The 21,930-nt window shown below is 33.3% G+C and overlaps 1 protein-coding gene across 1 annotated transcript; it reads left to right on the top strand.

Annotated features, from left to right (window-relative positions):
• Positions 1–4,200: 4,200 nt before the first annotated feature.
• Positions 4,201–5,210, top strand: LOC148612050 (neuromedin-U receptor 2-like). Its single transcript, XM_088595355.1, has one exon. The coding sequence runs from the start codon at positions 4,201–4,203 to the stop codon at positions 5,182–5,184; it is 984 nt and encodes a 327-aa protein (XP_088451481.1). The 3' UTR covers positions 5,185–5,210.
• The last annotated feature ends 16,720 nt before the right edge of the window (positions 5,211–21,930 follow it).

The raw sequence follows: 21,930 nt of genomic DNA, 5'->3' as shown, positions 1-21,930 counted from the left end.
GACCCCGATTCCATTCTGAGAGAACGTTAGAAAATAGTACCAATTAATAACCGGTCACTCATGAAATAATACGATATAGTCTTATTCTATGATTCGGAGAAATGTTTATACTCGATATGAATCAACTTAAAAACCTGAAAGAAGAGACCCCTTATCATTCCGGTCCTCAAGATAGACATCTGTGACATAATGTAGTTACAACATGCGGAAAAACATACTAGAGAAATCAATCAAATTACTGTATAGCGGATGACAAAATTCGCATTGTGCTCTGTAAGTAAGGGTATCATTTTTTCGCGAATGTAGCCCATATAAGATACTTGCAACCATTTCCCGCTATACGGTATGCTGAGCTTCGTCCAAGAATACATAGTCATTTAAACGTGAGACACAATGTAAACATGTCCATTCGTATTGAGCCATTGCATTACTTTGGAAAACGAACAGTTGAAACACATTATTTCCCATTCGTTGAATTTCACCTAACTTGCTATGATTGAAATACTGTTAACTTATCAATTTTCGCGGATTCTTGCAAGTGAACATACTCGCAGGTACCAATTTTTACGGTTTGAAGGAGTAATCAAGGGAACCAAGATTCTAGCGGAAATCAAAAGAATGTAATCCAGGGACAAAAACCAGACATGGAAAACAGACACACACAAAAAAGAACATTAAATAACCAAAATACAAAGTAATACAAGTAAACTCGGACTCCACTAAAAACTAGAACCATGGACCAGGTGCGCCGTCCTCTGCTTTTCTTGAAACACCCATTTAAAAAAGTAAAGTCCATAGTAGACGAAAGAGGAAAGGAATACTATGACATATTGAACAAATACGTTTTCATGGTGCAGATGGATACACTGTAATGATCCACGAGTTCACGGTGACGGCAATTAAATTCTGTAGTGATTACTTCAATTTTGTATCAACATACCCTGATCCAGAAGCATAATCGTAAGACGTCTAGCGCGATACAAAAAGTCTCGGTAGTTACAGCAAGCTCTTGCATAACGTATGACTGGTGTTATGAAAACTTCATACGCAGGTGTTGAAGGGATGTAGCCACAGATGAAAGGAATGTTGACAATACGGAATGAAAAGTCATCGCGTTTGTAGTATAGTTTTGTAAATAGTTTTCCTTTGCCATCGATCTCTAAGTGTAGGTCAAGATATGAGGCTGACTTCACAGTGTCTTTTGTATCCTTTATCTCACGTTCTTTGGGGTAGGTAATGATTGCAACTTTGATTTGTCAAAAAATCAATTTCACTTTTACTATTTTTCGCCGCTTATCTGTCCGCCGCGAAAAGGAAGAAAATTAAAAGCTTTTAGAGTATCTGTTTGTAAAAGTTCACAAAACCTGTACATAACCATATTGTATTTAACCACGGATTCTCTTGCTGTATACCAGACGAAGAGCACAGCGATTCCCCCTGACAACTAACAAATGCTCGGAACATAATTCTCTTAGATTATAGGTGGTAGAAATTTGCAATATAGTATGGGTATTTTTTAATTTTATACCACTCAATAAAAACCCTTGAGAAAAACATACAGAAAGGATAATAAAACATTAATAAGGTTTTTTTCGCCGAAAAAGCAAAAATGAGATTGAAAAAGATGAGGCTTATTTTCTAAGAGACCATCGACCATAATGACAATCGGTATTAATTTCAATCTGTATAATGACAAATTTCCAAGTTTGTTTTATTATTATTATTATTATTATTATTATTATTATTATTATTATTATTATTATTATTGCTATTATTATTATTATTATTTTTATTACTATTATTATATTTAAAACATAAGAACACGATCTAATTGTTGGTCTAATCTTTAAAGCATTTTATTAATACATTTATATTGTATGAAACTATCTTGAAAAACATATATAAAAAGATACAAAATCCAGTTATTGGACATTACGTAAGAATGACGTCATCGAATTTATCGAATCACGGAATAACATGACAACTTCAAACAACATGGCATAGGATATTAGTGAAGACATCCTCTCAGAGTTTATGTCGTCTACAGCTATTTGCCTTGATAGCAATAATTGTGATTTCATGTAAGAGACGGTCTATACTCATTATAGTTGTTGTATTAATTATTTGATGAACAGATAACTATTGAATCCACGCAAGATAACTTCATGCTGTGCTGGAGAGACCCTTGGACGACCAAGGTAAGTTTGTGGATTTTTGATCTGGTATCTAATAACACGTCTTTCTTGAAATAAAAATTCATTTATATCTTTCTTCACCGAAATAATGTGCAATAAGCTCATATTAGCTGAAATTGACCGACGTTATTTTTATAGAATGATGTTCTTGGGAAGAAATCATTTTCTATGTTGTTTTGGGTGCTGTATGTGAAATACTTTGTTAAGGTTATTCTAATTATTCACGTCAATTTTATGTAAGCATCTAATTAAATTGGATTCATTTTATTCTGCTTCAAACGGAAGCTTGATAGGTTTTTATGAAATTAAATATGATACAAACATATCACTGATTTCGTGAGTTTAAAAAAAATCAATATCAGTTTTTAGTTAGGTTGGTGCTGCAGTTTCTGTTCGTTTCAGTTCCATTTAGTTCTTTCTAACTTTTTCATTTTATAAGTACGTAATTTTTTTTTAAAATTGTCTATAAATATACACTCTGTTGACTCCTCGGTTTTTTCATTTTTCTTCCAATCCGGACTGTTTAACTTGATAAAGTAGGACCAAATGTTTCACCTCGTATACAAACCAAACAACAATACAAGAATCATAGTATGTCTTTATTTTCATTATCTCAGAAATTTTGTTGAACTTATTGTCTTAAATGTATCGATCAATTAGGTTAACGATTGTAGTATTGGTTCTATTTACAATTTATAGTTTCATTACATATTACACTTAAGGAGGTAGACCTAGGGTAAAGATAAAACTCTTATAAATCACTGGAACGTTTGTATTCAGCATTTTACATTAATTTCATGTAAACATCAAGGTAACTTGGACTTCTTTCAATCTGTTTCAAATGGATGTTTGAAAGGCTTTGGTGAAGTTGAATATTAGATAGACATATAAGTGCTTTAAAAAGTTATGTCCTTTACTCAATGTCAACCTCCTTAATATACCTTTTAAATGTAAAACAAAAGGAGGTTGATATTGAGTTGTGTCGTAGTTCCCATTGCTCAACTAATATGACCTTGGTGTATTTGACTATTCCTGTGTTTCTTTTCTCAAAGTAAAAATGACCAAAACGGCGAATGTTTAAAACTAACAATCAAAATATCCAACACAAAAATAAATCAATGCTAAGGCAGCTACCCTATATCGCTTTTAAAGCAGTTCCTCAGCAGAGTTAGTCTCGGTTGTCAAATATTTACTTTTCTGATGTTATACTACATGATCGTTGATCTATTATGTCTGATTATTCAGTTTACATTTCAGTCAACAATATCATGCTGTTTCTGAAGGTCAACCCTTAAATGAAATTATATTGTAAAGTCGGTGGGTTTTTTGACATGCATGTTTCTGATTTTTTCAAAAAACTTACACTTAAGGTGGTAGACCTAGGGTAAGGGACATAACTCTTGAAATCAGTTATATGCTTGAATCATATTCAATTTCACCAAAGCGTCTCAAGCTTTTGCTTGAAGCAGAATAAAATCAATCCAAGTTAATTAGATGCTTACTTAACATGGATGTAAAATGTTGCATACAAACGTTCCGATTATTTTTAAGAGTTATGTCCCTTACCTTTGGTCTACCTCCTTAAATTTTTTCGAGACAACCAATTCAAATTAGTAAGTTTGTAGGTTTGTGTATCAATATAATGATCGTGCATTTTAATTGATTTCAGTATTTTTATCAGAATCACTATATATTACGTTAACAGCTGATGGTAATTCTTTCATTTTTCGTCTATATCAATAAATGTTTTGAACCCAATTGAACCCAAATACTTGTTCAGTATTGTAATTTACAAACGTGATGAAATTGTTAACGTTCATTACAGACATGGGTTTTCTTCTGTTTTCATTGTGAAATAGTCTTTTCAATGTGACGTTGAATTCATTTGTTCGATCTATTAAACAAATATAACATTGCTAAATAATTGTTATACTCTCTTGTGAATTATTCCTTCAGACATATTCTACTCTATTCTATTCATTTTTCAGAAACTGCGTAGAAAGAAATGAACCTGACAACTGATATTTACTCTAATGATTCAACAATTACTTCAACTGTTGTATCAAGTATCAGCTACGAATATGATTTAATTGACTATTTGAATATGGTAATTACTCCTATTGCCTTCCTTACGGGTGTTTTTGGGAATCTTATCACAGTAATTGTGATGAGCACCCACCGTTTCAATCATTTCGGCTCAAGATATTTTCTTATAGCGCTTGCGGTAGCCGACCTCTCTGTAATTTTTACACATCCTCTTAAAAACATGTTTATTGTTAAACTCTTTGGCTACGACATCCGGTCAATTTCTCTATACGGCTGTAAAATCTATTTTGGTATACATAAAACCGGAAAGATGACATCGTCATGGATTGTAGCTTGTCTTGCGATTGAACGTTTGGCTGCGATACGATATCCATTTAAAGTGAAGCAATGGTTCACACACAGGAAAATATTAATCGGTTTGAGCTTTATTATCCTCAGCCTTAGTGGTTTTAACGCTGGATATGCATACTTTACTGAAATTGATAGTAATGGAATTTGTAATCCAGATATTTATGACCGGAATAATTCAGCGTCGGTGACTACATTCCGTCACTTCCTTAATGCCGGCGTAACGTTATATTTTATCGGTCCACTTGCAATATTATTGACAATAATTCCCGTCATTCTTATAAGTCTTGTAAAAATAGAAAGACAAAGGGCTGAACTTTCCAGTATTCATAAAAGTATAAGCACAAGACCAACAATTATGTTATTATCAATAATGTTTGGTTATATTTTATTTGTTTCGCCGATAGGGGTCGTTCGAATTATTGTCAACTACAGTGGTGCTAATCTGTTTGCTGTTGATATGACCTGGTTCTCTGTATTCCGAAATACTTCCCATATACTTGAAATAATCAACTACGCTATCAATTTCTTTCTTTATGTGTGTTCATCGAAAGAATTCCGAGATGGAGTGAAAGACTTGATATGTCGACGATAACATTTACCGAGAAACAAATATCGAAAAATAACAAGTATAGTGTTATAGAAATGTATTACAGAAAGTGATTTGTATCATGTAATTAAGTTTGTGTTATAGAAAATAAAGCGTTATAGTATCGGTTATTCTTTGTTGATTTCTAATATTGTAAACGTAGTACTACAATTATTTGCGGTGTACTAATTTTCGCCATTTTTACGGTGGACTAAAGAACGCGAAAACTGGTTCCAGCGAAATTAACTTCAAATACTATATGTATTACGCTAATCATTTTTCTTTTTGAGACCGCGGCAATTTATATCTGCAAACATGTTAACTTATAAAATCCCCAAAAATTATATATTTTATGACCATGTTTACTGTCAGAACGGATGCTAATGTTTTATTTTATCTTGGGTTAAAAAAAGCCATCACTGTGTCAATAATAGTGTTTAGTTAATGGTCCTTGTTTTTAATTTTTCTTTCCTGCGTTTATCAATTCGCTGTACTTGTGTATCCTTTGCAAATATAGCAAACCCTGACGTTGCCGATTTCCCCGTTATCAAGAGGTTTTACGTTAATCGAAAATATTCCCTTGTAGTATCGGTTATTTCATTTGGTACAGAAATGTAAAGGATTCGTCTGCACAAAAATTTGTTTTGTGAACTTTCTATTTGAAACACACTGGAAATCGCTGTCTTGAAGAGTGATCAAGGGAACCAAGATTCTAGTAGAAATCAAAAATGTAATCCAGGCCAGGACAAATACCAGACTTGGAAAACACACATACACAACAAAGAATATGAAATTACCAAAATAATGCATACAAAGCATGCAGTTATATAACTAATACAAGTATCTACTATACTTAGCGTACCACTTACTGATATTTGAACATAACCAGAATAATATCAGTCGTGTGATTCCGCCGATCTACGACTGCTGATTGCTCAATTCGGGTGGAGAGAATCGGAGACAAAAAGGGCATGAATTATTGGAGTTAATTTGAACATGAATGAAACAAAGATACTAACAATATCAAAAAGATAAGTGATCATGTCTTATTGTCATGTCTGTCATCACTCTGAGCACGTTTTTAAATGGGTCATAAGATACCGACCGTTTTATTAGCGAAAAGGGAGGGGGATGATGGAATCTTTTTGAAAGAGTAGTCTAGGGAACCAAGGTTATAGCGGTAATCAAAAGAATGTAATCCAGGGACAAAGACCAGACATGGAAAACAGACATACACAACAAAGAACATAAAGTAACTAAATTCATACATACAAAGTAACAAAAGCAAATGAGCAACTCGGACTCCACTAAAACCTGGGAGCATGGAACAGGTGCACCGATAGGGTAAGCGTCCTCTACTTTTCTAGAAACACCGGCCGAGTTAGTAATAAAAAGTCAAGTCCGGGGTAGACAAACGAGGAAAGGGAAACTATGACGCGTTGAATAAATCAGTTTTCATGCTGCAGATGATCCACGAGTTCATGATAACGACCATAAAACTTCTGTAGTGATGACTTCAATCTTGTAGCAACATAACCCTGTTCCAGAAGCCTAGTTCTACTGCGATACAAAAAGTCTGCTTCATATTTTTGTCATGACTTTAATCTAACGCTCGACACTTTTGATATACATTTCCTCTTTACAATTATGTTTCAGTAAAAGATTCATTTGATATTAGACAATTAACTGTTTGGCTTATATTCTAAAAATATTGATTTCTATTTGGTATAAACATTAATATGTGAGTATTAATATTACTGTGATGTTTGTCAATATTAATTACCGGTACTACATTTCTTCGGATGTTATCTGAAATAAGCTTCCTCAATGGATTCGATCTCTTCAACAAATAAGCTACACATAAGTATTTGTCCCATAACACTTGCACTTATAGCGCATTTATTTTAATCATAGCCCCGTGCAGGCCCGGGTGTTAAAAGAATAGGCCTGCAGCAGCGCTAAGCTTGTCGTAAAAGGCGACTAAATAGTGCTCAGAAACCTAACAGGGGGCTAGGCGCTCTGCCCACAGAGCAACTGGGATGTGTGCCCCAGGAGGTGGAATGGGGTACCCCTGGCGTGTTGCATGCTGGGGTTGTCAGGCTATAATACGGAAAACCTGACCGCAAACCATAGTGGTGCACCGTGTTGGGAAAGATGCCACGTTCCTCGCACGTTAAAGAACTCTGCTGTGGTATTCGATAGGAGTAGGAACCTTTGCGCTCCGCCACAGGAGGCTAAATTGCCCGACCTTACCCATCCCCCCTTTTCCAGTGGCAATCAAAATTTGTCGACCCTATTATCCTTGTGACCCATCCTTTTTTTTAATTTCATGTTTCATATTATCATCCATTTCATGTTCATTGTCTGAATATAGCTGAAATATTGCTGCTCGGACGTTAAACCCCAACAAACAAACAAACATATTTTAGTCATATGATTATTTTAACGAAAATAGCAGTAAATCTGAAATATTTGACTACTTTAGATCAAACTCTATACAAATATGTCCTTTGTTAATATGATGATTATTGACTTCTTTCCACTTCGGAGTGCGTAGTTGTCTAAAAATACGTTTTGCCAGAAACCGCGACCTATGATGTCATTATTCTGTATAGCATATCACACCATGCTATTATAGTAATTACTGTGAAAGTACTATTGTATTTTTATGTTTATCATGGGTAGACCAAACCACGAAATTTGGTTCCCAACGAAAAGGAGATTTCCTTTGATGAGTATACTGGTAACCTTAAAACAGCGAATTCAAGAATCAACTAACTTGTGTTTCTTCCCTAATCTACGAAAATCGGTATCCGCGAATTAAAGTACTTTCACAGTATGGGTACAATACAATTAGCATATTGTGTTGGTTTTCATTTAAAATCGTACGTAGCCAATATTTAATGTAAAGACGCATATTATCAATGTGTTCCTACAAAAAAAGTATATGCAAAATGTTTTGAGCTACAATGCACTGCAATAAAAAAAAAGCGCAAAGTATTTTATATGTCACAGAACAAAGTCAATTAGAAATTTAGAACGTGAAACTAATCACGTTTGACTTCATTTTACGGTTACATTGACTTCATTATTATTCCGTGATGAATGGTAATATCCCAAGATAAATATCTTTTGGCTTGTTTACCTTTTATTATCCAATGAAAAACCATCTGTTCCGTTGTCCTTAATTGCATGGAAGTGAAGTATGTAAGGATGGGATGGTTATACAAGGTAAATGGTTGTTATGTGAATTTATGAAGTTGTTTTGTGCTTTAATGGCAATAAAGTTCAGGTTGGCGTCCTGTTCCAGAATCTAAAAGGCTTACTCTTAAAGAATAACTTCCTCCAATATATACTACTTCATTCTTTCTTTTCAATTGGCGAAAACTGGTAGCAATTTAAATTGATTGTTTTTTTTTTTTTTTTGTTCGTATCATTTTTGTGATTTCGTGTTCTTGGGGGTTTTTTTTGTGTTTTCCTTATCTAATCGTTCTCCTTGGATTCTGTAGTCTTGAGTACTTGTACGACCCATATGTAAATGGCTAGTTATGTATAAAATAACAAAACAAAAAAACCAACAAAAACACTGCACAAATATTTTGCACTAAATATATTTACATTTAAAACTGTTTGCCTTATTACACATACACAATTTGATGAATAATTTAATTCCTCCTCAATTACAGAGAAGATAAAGTGTATGTAATCAGGTATGTTTCATATTCAAAGCAATGATTTTTCGTTTTTATACAGGGGACCTTGCAATGTAAAATAGGACTCTGAAATGTCAACCATAGATCCAGATGAGATTTCACTTTAAGTTTAAGAGTAATCAAGAGAACCAAGATTCTACGAAATCAAAAGAATGTAATCCATGGACAAAGACCAGACATGGAAAACAGACATACACAACAAATAACATAAAATAACCAAAATAATACATACAAAGTGACAAAAGTAAATGAACACCTCAGACGCCACTAAAAATGGGAGCATGGACCAGGTGCACCGGAAGGGTAAGCGTCCTCTGTTTTTTCTGAAACACCCGCCGAGTTGCAAAAAAAGAATGCTTAAGTCTTTGTAAGAAACGGGCAAAAAAATCATAAACATGTAAGTCAAAATCCAATCGATCTGATAATATAATTTCACTCAAAAATGCTTTCTCTATTTTAAAAACAATTATTTTATATCTGCATTACAGGATTTGCTTAGAAAAGTGTAAATAGAATGTAAGCAAAATGAGGTTATATCAGAGTTATCTGTCCTTGAAATGTTCATTTTCAGAACATTTTATTGAAATTATAAACTAAATTTACCAAAGTGATATGAAAAATCTTGTCTTTTATCCTTGATGCGATTAATCAAATTAAACTTTCAAAATGGTGGATTTTTATACCATGTTTCAGCCATTGCCTGATTCTAACAGACTGATTTTTAAACTGGTTCGTAACTTAAACTCATTTGATTTTTTTATGAAGGAGGTAGGATCCAAAATATTCCGGAAAAAGGCAGGACAGGCTACTATGATATTTCATATATATTTCAAACATATTTTTTGCATATTTTTTTTCAAAAACGGGCGAATAAGTTTATCCTATGCCCCAAATTAAATGGTTTCTCTCTTATTATAGCTATAGGTGAAGTAATTTTACGTGAACTGACTTTGGAACAAATAGTAGTGCTGTAATAGCATGAAATGGGGAAGGAATATATACTGTTTATAGTAAAAATAATGCTATTTTTGAATAAAGTTTTAATGGTTTGAATAACTGAAAGAGATAGTGTTTGTTAACATTTATCATCGTTTTCCTTAGCTTTATTTATACATCAGGCCTCAAAAGTATGTCCTGTCGAATATAAATGATAAAAAAAGAAACCACTAATTCAAAATTGCTAAGATTGAGGAAATGTTGAGAAAAGAATTATAAGATACATATAACAATTAGCTTCTTAGATCTAGAAGTCCTCCCTTTGTATTTCTTGTCACTGGCTTGCCCAATCCTGGTTAACTTTGCCCACCGGACCATTTAATGCAACAATGAGTTATTATTGATTCTAAGTCACATTATTTATATTTAGGGCAGTCTTGAAAGTTGTTTGCATATTCCAAATGTAGAGCTTTTGGTTACCTCAAGTAATTAATTAGCTTTCATATGTAATAAATTACTACATTTATGTAGTCAACATTTAAATCGGATGTTGTAATAGAAGTCTTTGTTCCTGTTTTTGAAGAATTGTTTCTCAATTTCCTTGGAGGTGGTCTTTTGATATTACGTTAAGTGCATAAAGCGCTGTTTATTTGATGCATATAAAATTAAATCAGACATTTTTTTCTGGACGACATTCTTATAATAAATCTGGATAGATAAAGATTTATTCTAAGTGGTGATGCATATGTTTGGATTTTTGGTTGCTGAAATTTGAATCAAACGTATTGTCTCATCTAGACTAAGTTACAAAAATGTGAAATGTAACTAAGCCCTAGTTATTTTTGTCAAGCTCCCAGAGCTAGGACTGTAAGGAACTTTGGGATGCCATTCTGTATCAATATCAATGTATATCGTTTTGATTGACGTTCGGGTTTTTTGTTCATCAGCAAAAGGTGTCGTAATAATGACATTTTGTAAACTTAACATATGAGTAGGATGGCGTCTGAAATTTTTCATTCACATTCAAGGTAATTTGATTCGTTGAAACATTAACGCGTACTCATGAAAATGGGAGTAGTAATTCCCCATAGGATGTATTATATATGTATATTGATATAATGCGTGATTTTCAGTATTATCCCTGATACCTACATATATATTTTTTGTTGTACCTGTCACTTGTTTTATTTTATCTAGGTTTTCTCAGTTGTAGACCTCAACAATTCCTTTCAGTATATAAATGATCTACACATCTCTTGATCTAGCTTTATCTGTACTTGCAAAAAAGGTATTTGCTTCTTCATTTGTATCAAAATATTTAGTGATTTATGAATAACGAATCGTATGTTTTCTCTTTTATGAGAAATAAGATGATTCGGCGATCGATTGGCTAAAGTTGAAATATTGCAATTCCAGCGATTGGGATGTTTAGGGCCCGACCATTTTTGTCACGACAGGGACTGGGATTTGATGTCGGATGGGATTTTTTCTCATAGGATTATTTTTATTTTTATATTGGCAGCAACCGTAATCAACTTTTGAATTGACAATCTGCCTTGTTTAATAATTGGGAAAATATAGAATCGTTATATATTTTTAATGGTTGAGTAAAAGAAAAATCCCAATAATTGGAGCATTATTTTTTTTAAGTTTTGTTAGTTTCATTCAGAATTTTCAAATTTCCTTTCATCTGTGGCAACATCCCTTCAGCACCTGTGTATGGAGTGTTCATATCTCAACTCATACATTATGTCAAAGCTTGTCGAAACTACACAGACTTTTTGTATCGCTCTAGAACTCTAACAAATAGGCTTCTGGGAAAGGGTTATGTTGCTACAAGATTGAAGTCATCACTACAGAAGTGTTATGATCGTCATCATGAACTCGTGGATCGTTATGGTGTATCCATCTGCACCATGAAAACTGATTTATTCAACGGGTCATAGTTTTCCTTTCCTCGTTTGTCTACCCCGGACTTGACCGGCGGGTGTTTCAAATAAAGCAGAGGACGCTTACCCTACCGGTGCACCTGTTCCATGCTCCAGGTTTAAGTGGAGTCCGAGTTGCTCATTTGCATTTGTTACTTTATATGATTTTAGTTACTGTGTGTTCTTTGTTGTGTATGTCTGTTTTCAATGCTGGTCTTTGTCCCTGGATTACATTCTTTTGATTACCACTATAACCTTGGTTCCCTTGACTACTCTTTCAAAAAGATTCCATCATCCCAGTCCCTTTTCGATAATAAAACGGTCGGTGTCTTATGACCTAAATCATGCCACTGGACATGGGATTTGGGGTGTATTTGAAGGATGTAGTGAAAGCTGTCCTCTGAATTCTGCAATTTTTGACATCCAAGCTCGAATCGAGAATCATCGAGGCAATGATTGAATGAGGGAAAGTTATTTGACTGTCTAGACTAATTTCAACATCTACGTATACACTTACGACTTATAGTGGAATGGTTTAGGTGTGAAAATGAGATTTTAATGCACCCGAAAAAATATGTCAATGGACATCTGAACAAATTATATTTACTTTGAAATAACAGTTGTCGTAAAAAAGGTGGTCCAGTTTTACGAAAAATTGGGAGTAATTTAGAGATCGATAATTTCATAAATAAATATATTACATCCAATTTCTGTCAGAGGTAGACGTAGAAAATAATAGTAGTAATAAGACCTATACTGCCACGACCAAAATTTGGTCACTCTACCAAAGATGATGATTGTGATTTACCGTGTATGTACTGGATTCCTAAACTCCACAAGAATCCATACAAACAACGTTACAAAACTTTTAACTTCTAAACTCGCGGCTGTCAAAGAGGGTCTCCAGACTTAGCACTTGTTACTCCCGTAGTGGTATTAATTCAATGTGGATCCTGAAAAATCTTTTGGAGACCCTCAATTCAAGATTATTATTAGAATATAATGGCATTAAAACCTATGATTTTTCAACACTGTATACTTCTATTCCACATACTCAGTTAATATCCCAACTCAAAAACATAATATATCGTTGTTTCATAAAACAATAGATGGTACACCTAGATATAATTATGTACTTCTTGTTGGAGATTCCTCATACCTTTGTAAAAAATAAGTCCAAACCAAAAGATCTTTCGAATTTTTCAGGATCCACAATGAATTGATACCACTACGGGAGTAATAAGTGCTGTAGTGAGACTGGAGATCATCTTTGACAGCTGTGAGTATAGAAGTTAAAAGTTTTGAAAGAGGTTTGGTGGTACATTTTGTAGATCCAGCTATGTAATGTTGTTTGTATGGATTTTTGTGGAGTTTAGGAATCCAGTAAATAAACGGTAAATCACATTCATCATCTTTGGTAGAGGGACCAAAAGAGAATAGCACAGATTTATGGTTATCCACTATCTCTTCGTTTGAGAGTGTAATGGAAGTATAGGTCTTATCACTTCTGTTATTTTCTACCTCTACCTCACCCTACATTAAGACTTGGTGAACTTAAAATTCTTTTGGGTAAATTACTTACTGCCAAAATATCATCACGATATCTAAAGCATTATTAAATCCATACAACATATCATATTTAGAAGGAACATTAAAGAGTTTTTCGTAATGGTGGAGAAATAAGTCGGCTATGAGAGGAGCATAGTTAGTACCCATTGGAATAGTTCAAGTTCAATACTTTATTAAAGTCTCACCATATACATTCATATAAAACATGATAAAAGTAAGAGATAAAGCATACAAATTAAAATGCATGAGCCATTCTAAAAAGAATTATGAGAGACTATTGAGAACATAGTAATATATATCTCTATATATATATATATATATATATATATATATATATATATATATATATATATATATATATATATATATATATATATATATATAATACATTTCAAAAAGGTACGATTTATAAAAGGTATTATAGATTAATGATATAAAATACTATTTCTTCTCATTAAAATACTATGGCAGTTTTTGTCAACTAAGCTACATGCAATTTCATTGTTAAATAAAAATATAAATTTATCATCATCAGACAATGACAAAAAATTTTCATTATAACTAATAATATCTAAAAAGAGTGACTGTTTTAGATCATCGTACAATGGGCATGTTAATAATACATGGTTTTTATCCTCTATGTCATTACAACTGAGACATAATCTTTCGTTGTCGAACGAATGAAGGTTTCCAACCCATATCACCAGCTACTGCATCATTAGAGGTGTATTTTCCAACCCCCATATAAAATCTTATGGCTCGGTTCTGAACTGCTGAAATACAGGAGAACTCTTTCGTGCCCCAAATTGCTGAGTCATACTAAAGTGTCAAATAGTTTTGTGAAAATATTGTGTTGGAAACCGCCATAAGTTTTACATTTTACAATAAGTAAACCTAGTGCTCGACTGGAGGATTTAGGCACTGCTTTGGCCATTACATTATAATCTAAACATTCATTTAAAACCAGTCCCAAATATTGATAACTTGATACATATTCTATATTTTCACCATTGATCTGGAAAGTACATTAAGACCTTGGTATTGATTGATTTCTAAATTAAATCATTTTGGATTTATTAAAATTAATATTCAAGCAATTATTATTACACCATACACTTAAAACATCTAGCAGCTTTTGCATATCTTCTCCATTTTCTGACATAAGAATTAAGTCATCTGCATATAACAAAATAGCAACCTTTTGACCGCCTATATCTATTTCAGTACTAATTCTTTTACATCAGTAATTAAATTATTAATGAAAATATTAAACATTACAGTTGACAAAACAAAACCCTTTTTGAAACCAGTCTTTACATTAAACCAATCAGTAGTATTGCCAATCAAACCAAAATAACACTCTACGTTTGAATAAATGGCTTTCAAGGCAAACATAAACTTAGTACTTCAACCCAAATCATTTAATTTATTAAACAATAATGATCTATCTACGGAATCATATAAATGAAACAAAAGTTGACAATTTACATTTCTTTCTAGTATCAATAATTGATGTTAAAGTGGACACATGATCAATTGTACTCCTTCCTTTAACAAAACTATTTTGTTCATCATTGATTATCTCATGGATCTGAGCTAGAACAATAATACTTTTATTCCAAATTTTTGGAATTTTACCAGTTTTAAGACACAAATCAAACAATTTTGTTAAAATGTTAATAACTGTACATTTTTTACATAATTCAGCTTGAATTAAATCTATACCAACACTTTTACCATTTTTGGAACTCATGACAACATTAAACACTTTTTCAAAGATAATTGCTTTGTCTGGAGACAATCACATACTTTATCATTTTCAACATTCAAATTTACATTTGTAGCTAATTCATTGTTGGAATTTTGATTAAGTAAATTACAAAAACATTTTTTCCATATATTTAATAGAGAGTCCATATTTTTTGTAATAGTACCATCCGGCAATACAACTTCATTGGGAATGGAGGACTGTCTTTCATTGCCAATACTAATATTACCAATTTTTCTCCAAAATTGTTTAGAGTCCTTATTGTTCATATTTAATAGATCATCTTGGCATTGACGCCAGTAGTTTCCTCTGTTGTACAAGATTATCAAAATTCTTTCATCTAAGTCTTTTAAATACCGGGCACTCCGGAAATAGTTTACACCGTTATTCCTATAACATTTATTGTAATATTTAACTACATGTAATTACAAAGTTTTTAAGTGTCTGTCCCTGTAAGAATCAGGCAGTAGGTGAAACATGGTATAAACAAACATCATTTCGATAGTGTAATTTGACTATTTGGACGGTCAGAATCAAGGAAAACAGACACGATTTTCTATATCGTGCTGGACCATTGAGTTTTAATTTCATTGAAATGCACAGAAAATGAACATTTCAAGGGCTGATAACTCTATCAAACCCTCATTTTTTCTAATATTCTAGTGAAAATTTTCTGAGCAAAGTCAGTGATGCAGAGATCAAATAATGGTTTTTTTTCAAATAGCGAATGCATCCTTGAGTGAAATCATATTATCAGATCGATGGGGTTTTGACGTGCATGTTTCTGGTTTTTTTTCCCCATTTTGCCCAATTCTTACAAATACTTACACTTCATGGTGGTTAGAATAGAGGGTTATAATTTAGAAAATTAGAATAAAATTGTAGTAGAACGTTTGCTAGAATATGAAATAAAACGTGATTTGAACGGCTTTTTTGTAATGTTTTGGTATCGAGTATGAAGTCGAAACGGTATTGTGATCGGTGAAAGTTCACAAAAAAAAAATGCAGCCGATTTATGTTATTTAGTTATTTCACTTACTGTAGAATTTATGAACTGGAAAGTACCCGAGTTGGTTATTTCCTTACGAAGTACTTCTGTATGATATTTATGTCATATAAAAACTACGTTAGTACTCGCTTTATCCGCCGGCGCAAAAAAAAAAAACATTTTTGCCAGTTGTTTAAGTAAGCTTTTTTCTTGATGATGATCAGAGGAGATATGTAAACTGTCAAGCGATCGCTCTTCTAACCCATTGTTTGCAAAAACATTTAACATATACTATTGTTGATTGATATTATGACAACGAGCATTTTATACTGAGGTGGGGGGGGGGCTGGGATATTTTTGAAAAAAAATATGAATTTCACTTCGAAGAAAAATAAAAAAAAAATATTTCTGCTGTGGCAAAAAAAAAATAAATGAAGTTGCTTAATGGTGAATAAAAAATAATGTTGTATTTTGTTTTTCATAAGAACAAATGTTTAGGTAGAATTTTTTTTTTAAGGAAAGGAGAGGAATCTCATGTACATATAGGGAATGTACCATACACTGCCATTCAACATGTTAAACTATGTATGAAGAAGTATGTAACAAATGTCTTCAATATTAACATTTTACGGTTTATAGTCGAAAAATTCATAATGTTATAATAAGCAACTAAATGGATATTAATATCCAGAGATATTTTGTATTAATCCAGTATGTTAAACAAACTGTTAGAAAGATGCAAAAAATATGCCAACTACCACTATACATTATAACCAATTCAGATTTTATCTCCAATAAAGAAAAGATAAGAATACCATGCCGTCCGATTATTCCCTATTGTGGAAACTTCTTCACTATTTTTGTTTGCTACCTATATTTAAAGACCAAGGAACTTATGTACGCATGTATACAAGCATGTTCAGTAATGAACTAATTAAGGCGGCTGAAAACGTTCACTTTCAAATGAAAAAAAGAAGACTATGCTATACTTTTGAGAATTTACTTCTAATATTATAATTTGTTCTATTAGAATTAGTTCTTAATACGATGTGCATATCCGACATACAAGCGTAAGAACTTATTAACTTTATGGTTGAAAAGTTCCCAAACAAGCACAACATAATTAGCTCCGAGATGATGGCTTTATTGTCTTTAATGGGTCTTTTGATCAACTTCAAATGTTATTTAACATTGCTAATGAGAACCTGAACTACTCAAATTTACTTATACGTTATCTAAGTCCACAGTACATTTCTTAGAGAAAGTGCAATTAAATCCAAATGGAATAGGGTGAAACCTTACGACACCTAAGACTTAATAGTAGTCCAATGTGCCTAATGCATAATCTCAAAAGTTTTAATTCATTAAAAAGTTACTCGACTGCAAAATATACAGATTGTGCTGCCCACTAGCAGAGCGTTTCCTCTCAGACTTAGTCAAGAAAATAAAATAATAAAAAGTTATTAACATTTGTAACAAAATACTATCCAACATGACAAACAATCTCGAAAGCACTGGTCTTATATAACTAATGACCCTGAATGCTCTCAACTATTAGAAACATCACTAAAGCAGACCCTGGTCAAACCTTTATAATGCACGTCTTTCATGAACAATTGAACTATACTCCCGAACACTTTTTATCTGTTGAAGATAAAATCATCACATGTATATACCGTTATTTACATATGCATCTTTTACCTAATACATGTAATTACGAAACTAATTAATATTTTCACTATATGATCTGAAGCCAATGCAACATTCGTGATATATACTTGTGATATGTATATATGTATTACAAAATACATTCGATTTTACTTAACTATAATTTTTCATCCGCCGATGAAACTTTTTTCCCTTAAGACAGCCTCAATGATTGCAAGCTGGAGCGTGGAGACATTATACGAAACCGGAAAAGCTGCCCAGGCTGCAATAGGAGTGGAGCGCTACAAACCTGATATTTAGGTAGAATAAGTTGGATGGAAATCATCAGAAGCGGTCATGCTATCGTCAGGATAAAATTTACTGTAATCTGGACCACAAAACGAGGTCAACATGAAGACCAAATCATCATTCATCGAATGGAATCCTGTGAGTGAAATATTTATCGCGGCAAGATTTATGTCAAAGATACAAAAAGTAACTGTCATTCATTGCCACGCTCCTACCAACGTAGTAGAGAAGGAAGACAAAGAAGAGTTTTACAACCAGCTCCAAGCTACCCTATATTGAACAACACTTGGGGCATCTTGATTGTTATAGGTGACATGAACTATATGGTCATAGGAGTATGACATTCCAACTCCCTCACAAGGATATACACAAAACAACCCGGGTATCTCCAGAGATGAAGACCACATTACAGTCGCCAGAAGATGGAGAAAGAACATGACAGCCGTTACAGTTTATCGAGGTGTTGATATAGCAACCTATCATCAACTTGTGGTGGCTAAATTGAAGATCAAGACAGTCATGGCAACCAGACAAGAATAGATTAAAAGGTGAAAGTATAACATAAGGAAGAGGCGCAGTAGGCAAACAATTGGAAAGAGTAAAATCCACATATAATACCACATGCCAAGAGGAACTTGGATTCTAAAAGGAATACAAGCCATGGTTATCTGACGATACAATCGAGACAACTGAGAAGCGTAGGTCTGTTAAGATACAACTTGACCAGGTCAAGACAACATTGCTGAAAGAATGGTTGACAAGCGAACATATAAGCATTAGAAAAGAAGTAAAGAGTAATGACACGATAAAAGAACCTCATCAGAAGCTCGCTTCAAACGCAAAGAATGCATTGGGCAGAAATGACACAAAAACTGAGTAGTACAACATCACACGCCAACTGACAGGTAGAAAGACGAACACATCCAAACTAGTGAAAGACAAAGATGGCAATGTGACACCAAACCTAGATCGACCACTTTTAAATGGGGAAGTTATATAAGATGGTCTTGATCTACCTCCTGAAGAAGACCTTGATGTTGATACTAGTCAAATTTCGAAGAAGGAAATCATAAAAGCCCTTCGAATAAGGACTGCAAAAGCCCCAGGACCGAACCAAATTTCCATCCGAGGTCTTGAAGATCAACTCGGAAAAAACCCACAACATCTCGATTGATTGATTGATTGATTGTTTGGGTTTAACGCCCGAGCAGCAATATTTCACCTGTCCTGTTGACACTCGAACCTGCATGGGGCCCTACATCACCTTGCATGACCTGTTTGAAAACATTTGGGAAACAGTCGAAGTTTAAGCTACATCATTATGCTTCCAAAGAAGGGCGACCTGAGCAACTGCCCAAAACTGGAGAGGAATTCAGCTACTCTCCAGAATCCAATGCTGTCGATCCTGCATTGACCAAATTGCCACATTAAGGGTCATCATCGAGGAGTAAATAGAATGGCAATCTGCCCTCTACATTAACTTCGTGGGCTTCAAGAAGGCCTTCACAGAATTGCACTTTGGAAGGTACTAAATTGTAAAGATTATCCAAGGACTCTACAAAAACACCAAATGCCAAGTCATCCAAAATTCAACACTCACCACCCTCCAATGAACATACACGAAATACTCCAAGGTAGTCTCCAGTCACCCTTTATTTCTATATAAGTGTGCAAGAATTTAATTAGATATAATATACAATTATGAATTTACTCATAGATGGCTTCATGCCTAATTGATATAATTTTATTTGGTCTTTACAAGAATACAATATCTGTCTTCACTTTCATATGTCCTCCCTTGTTATTTTTATAATATTTTCCACTTATTATTTATCGTAAATTTGACTAGCAAAAAAAACCTGCAATACCTGAAAAAAATGTAATTCGATTGCTGTTGAAAAAAAATATTAAATAATTTTAAGAAGAGCAGAAACAAAATATTTAGCAACATTGAAAATCACAAAATTATTATTATAAGGAACCATACCGTTTTATTTGGTCTTACTTTGGTAAAGTGTTGTTTGTAAATTGTGCCAAGTAAAAAACGCATTGTTTAATTTTAAATCTGTTTTGTGCTAGTAAATTATGGTTCTTCTAATGCAATAGAATAGCAATAGTTTTTTCTTATTTTATTCTATTGATCAAAAGTAAAACACCATTGAATAAACTCGAACAATCATTAATTAGTAACTACCATTACCTAGAACATTACAATCTTGTACTTTTATGTAACGAACATTTAGAACAACGGACAACTTGTTTCATTTAGCGTTCCCTTTGTAAAATGCTTAATGAAAGAGTAGAAATAAATATATAGCGAATGATATAGTTCAAACCAGGAATAAAGTTTATCTTCCCTTGATTAAATTGCAATCACCTGATGAACTTCTTAAGGTATTAACCAGGAGATTTAACTAGGTATTTTTTTATCCAACTTTGAAAAAGTTTTTTTTTTTTTAAATCTCTATGTCAGCTTCCAGCTAAACGCCTAAGACATTTAAGCATGTAATGGTCCTTCGACGAAGGGAAGACCAACTATATTACATAAAGGTAACTGTTTTACTCGCTGTTATACATTACCAAAGTGTTAAACAGTCGTGATGCTGAGTACTTTATTGATTTATAAATCTAGAGCAGATGAAAAAAATGTTAATTACATTAACGTGGTCGCGTTATTTATTTCTTTGATATGCGCCAGCAAATGCTAAAGACAACTGTTGCATTTAAACGGCTAATTACTGCAATATTAAACATTAAAAAAGTTCTTCCTGCATATACAGCTAAGAGAGGATGAATTCGTTTTTGTCCTCGGTTAGCAGTTATGTGTTGCTTAATTTTTGGTTCAGAAATATTAGACAAATTGCCAATATTACATGGGAATTGATAATGAGATTTTGGAATTTGATGTGGAAGTTGAAATTTGGCCCCTTGGAAGGTGAACCAAGTTAAGATCATTTAATAGGGTACTAGTATTTTTATGACTATGGTGTCTCTGAGGCATAGGTGATAATTTTTAAAAAATTGTAGAATCATATATTTCTGAAACTCTAACGGGAACCTGCTGTTTACTAGTTTGATTCATTTATAAAAATACATGCAGCATACGGATTTGCAATACTGATATATATACGTTTTTTGTTTTCTTTTTTTTTTGGGGGGGGGGGATTGATATTTAGCAACCACTGGGTCGATTCTACAAAAGATCCCCGATGGTCTATTTAACAGTCTAGACTTGCCTGGTCCGATTCGTAATGTCGATCATTTACCAAAAGCTTTATAATACAAAACTCAAAAGCGATAAAACTGCTGTATTGCACTAGGTAGAACTTTGCGGTGCTGGCCATGGAATTCGGTTTCCTATTTTGATACTTTTTGTTTTGAGCACTGCTTGTATATAATTTTTGTTTGGCCCTATTGCTGCCGATGATGTGTTGAAAGAGTAATCAAGGGAACCAAGGTTATAGCGTAATCAAAAGAATGTAATCCAGGGACAAAGACCAGACATGGAAAACAGACATACACAACAAAGAACATAAAGTAACTAAAATTATACTTACAAAGTAACAAAAGTAAATGAGCAACTCAGACTCCACTAAAAACTGGGAGCAAGGACCAGGTGCACCTATAGGGTAAGCGTCCTCTGCTTTTCTAGAAACACCCGCCGAGTTGGTCATAAAAAGTCAAGCCGGGGTAGTCAAACGAGGAAAGGAAAACTATGACCCGTTGAATAAATCAGTTTTCATGGTGCTGATGGATACACCATAACGATCCACAAGTTCATGATGACGACCATAAAACTTCTGTAGTGATGACTTCAATTTTGAAGCACGCCTACAGCGTATGTAATTTCATTTATTATGCCTCTAAATTGTCCTATTTGATGTTTTTGTTTGA

Source organism: Perna viridis, chromosome 7 (assembly GCF_037379345.1).
Source record: "Perna viridis isolate PV_CMFRI_1.1 ecotype Kerala chromosome 7, ASM3737934v1, whole genome shotgun sequence".
Taxonomy (NCBI): Eukaryota; Metazoa; Mollusca; class Bivalvia; order Mytilida; family Mytilidae; genus Perna; species Perna viridis.
This window is presented reverse-complemented; position numbering and strand designations above follow the sequence as displayed.

Bases quoted from the DNA above. Each gene is read 5' to 3' on its own strand.
- LOC148612050 (XM_088595355.1), top strand. From the start codon at position 4,201: ATGAACCTGACAACTGATATTTACTCTAATGATTCAACAATTACTTCA.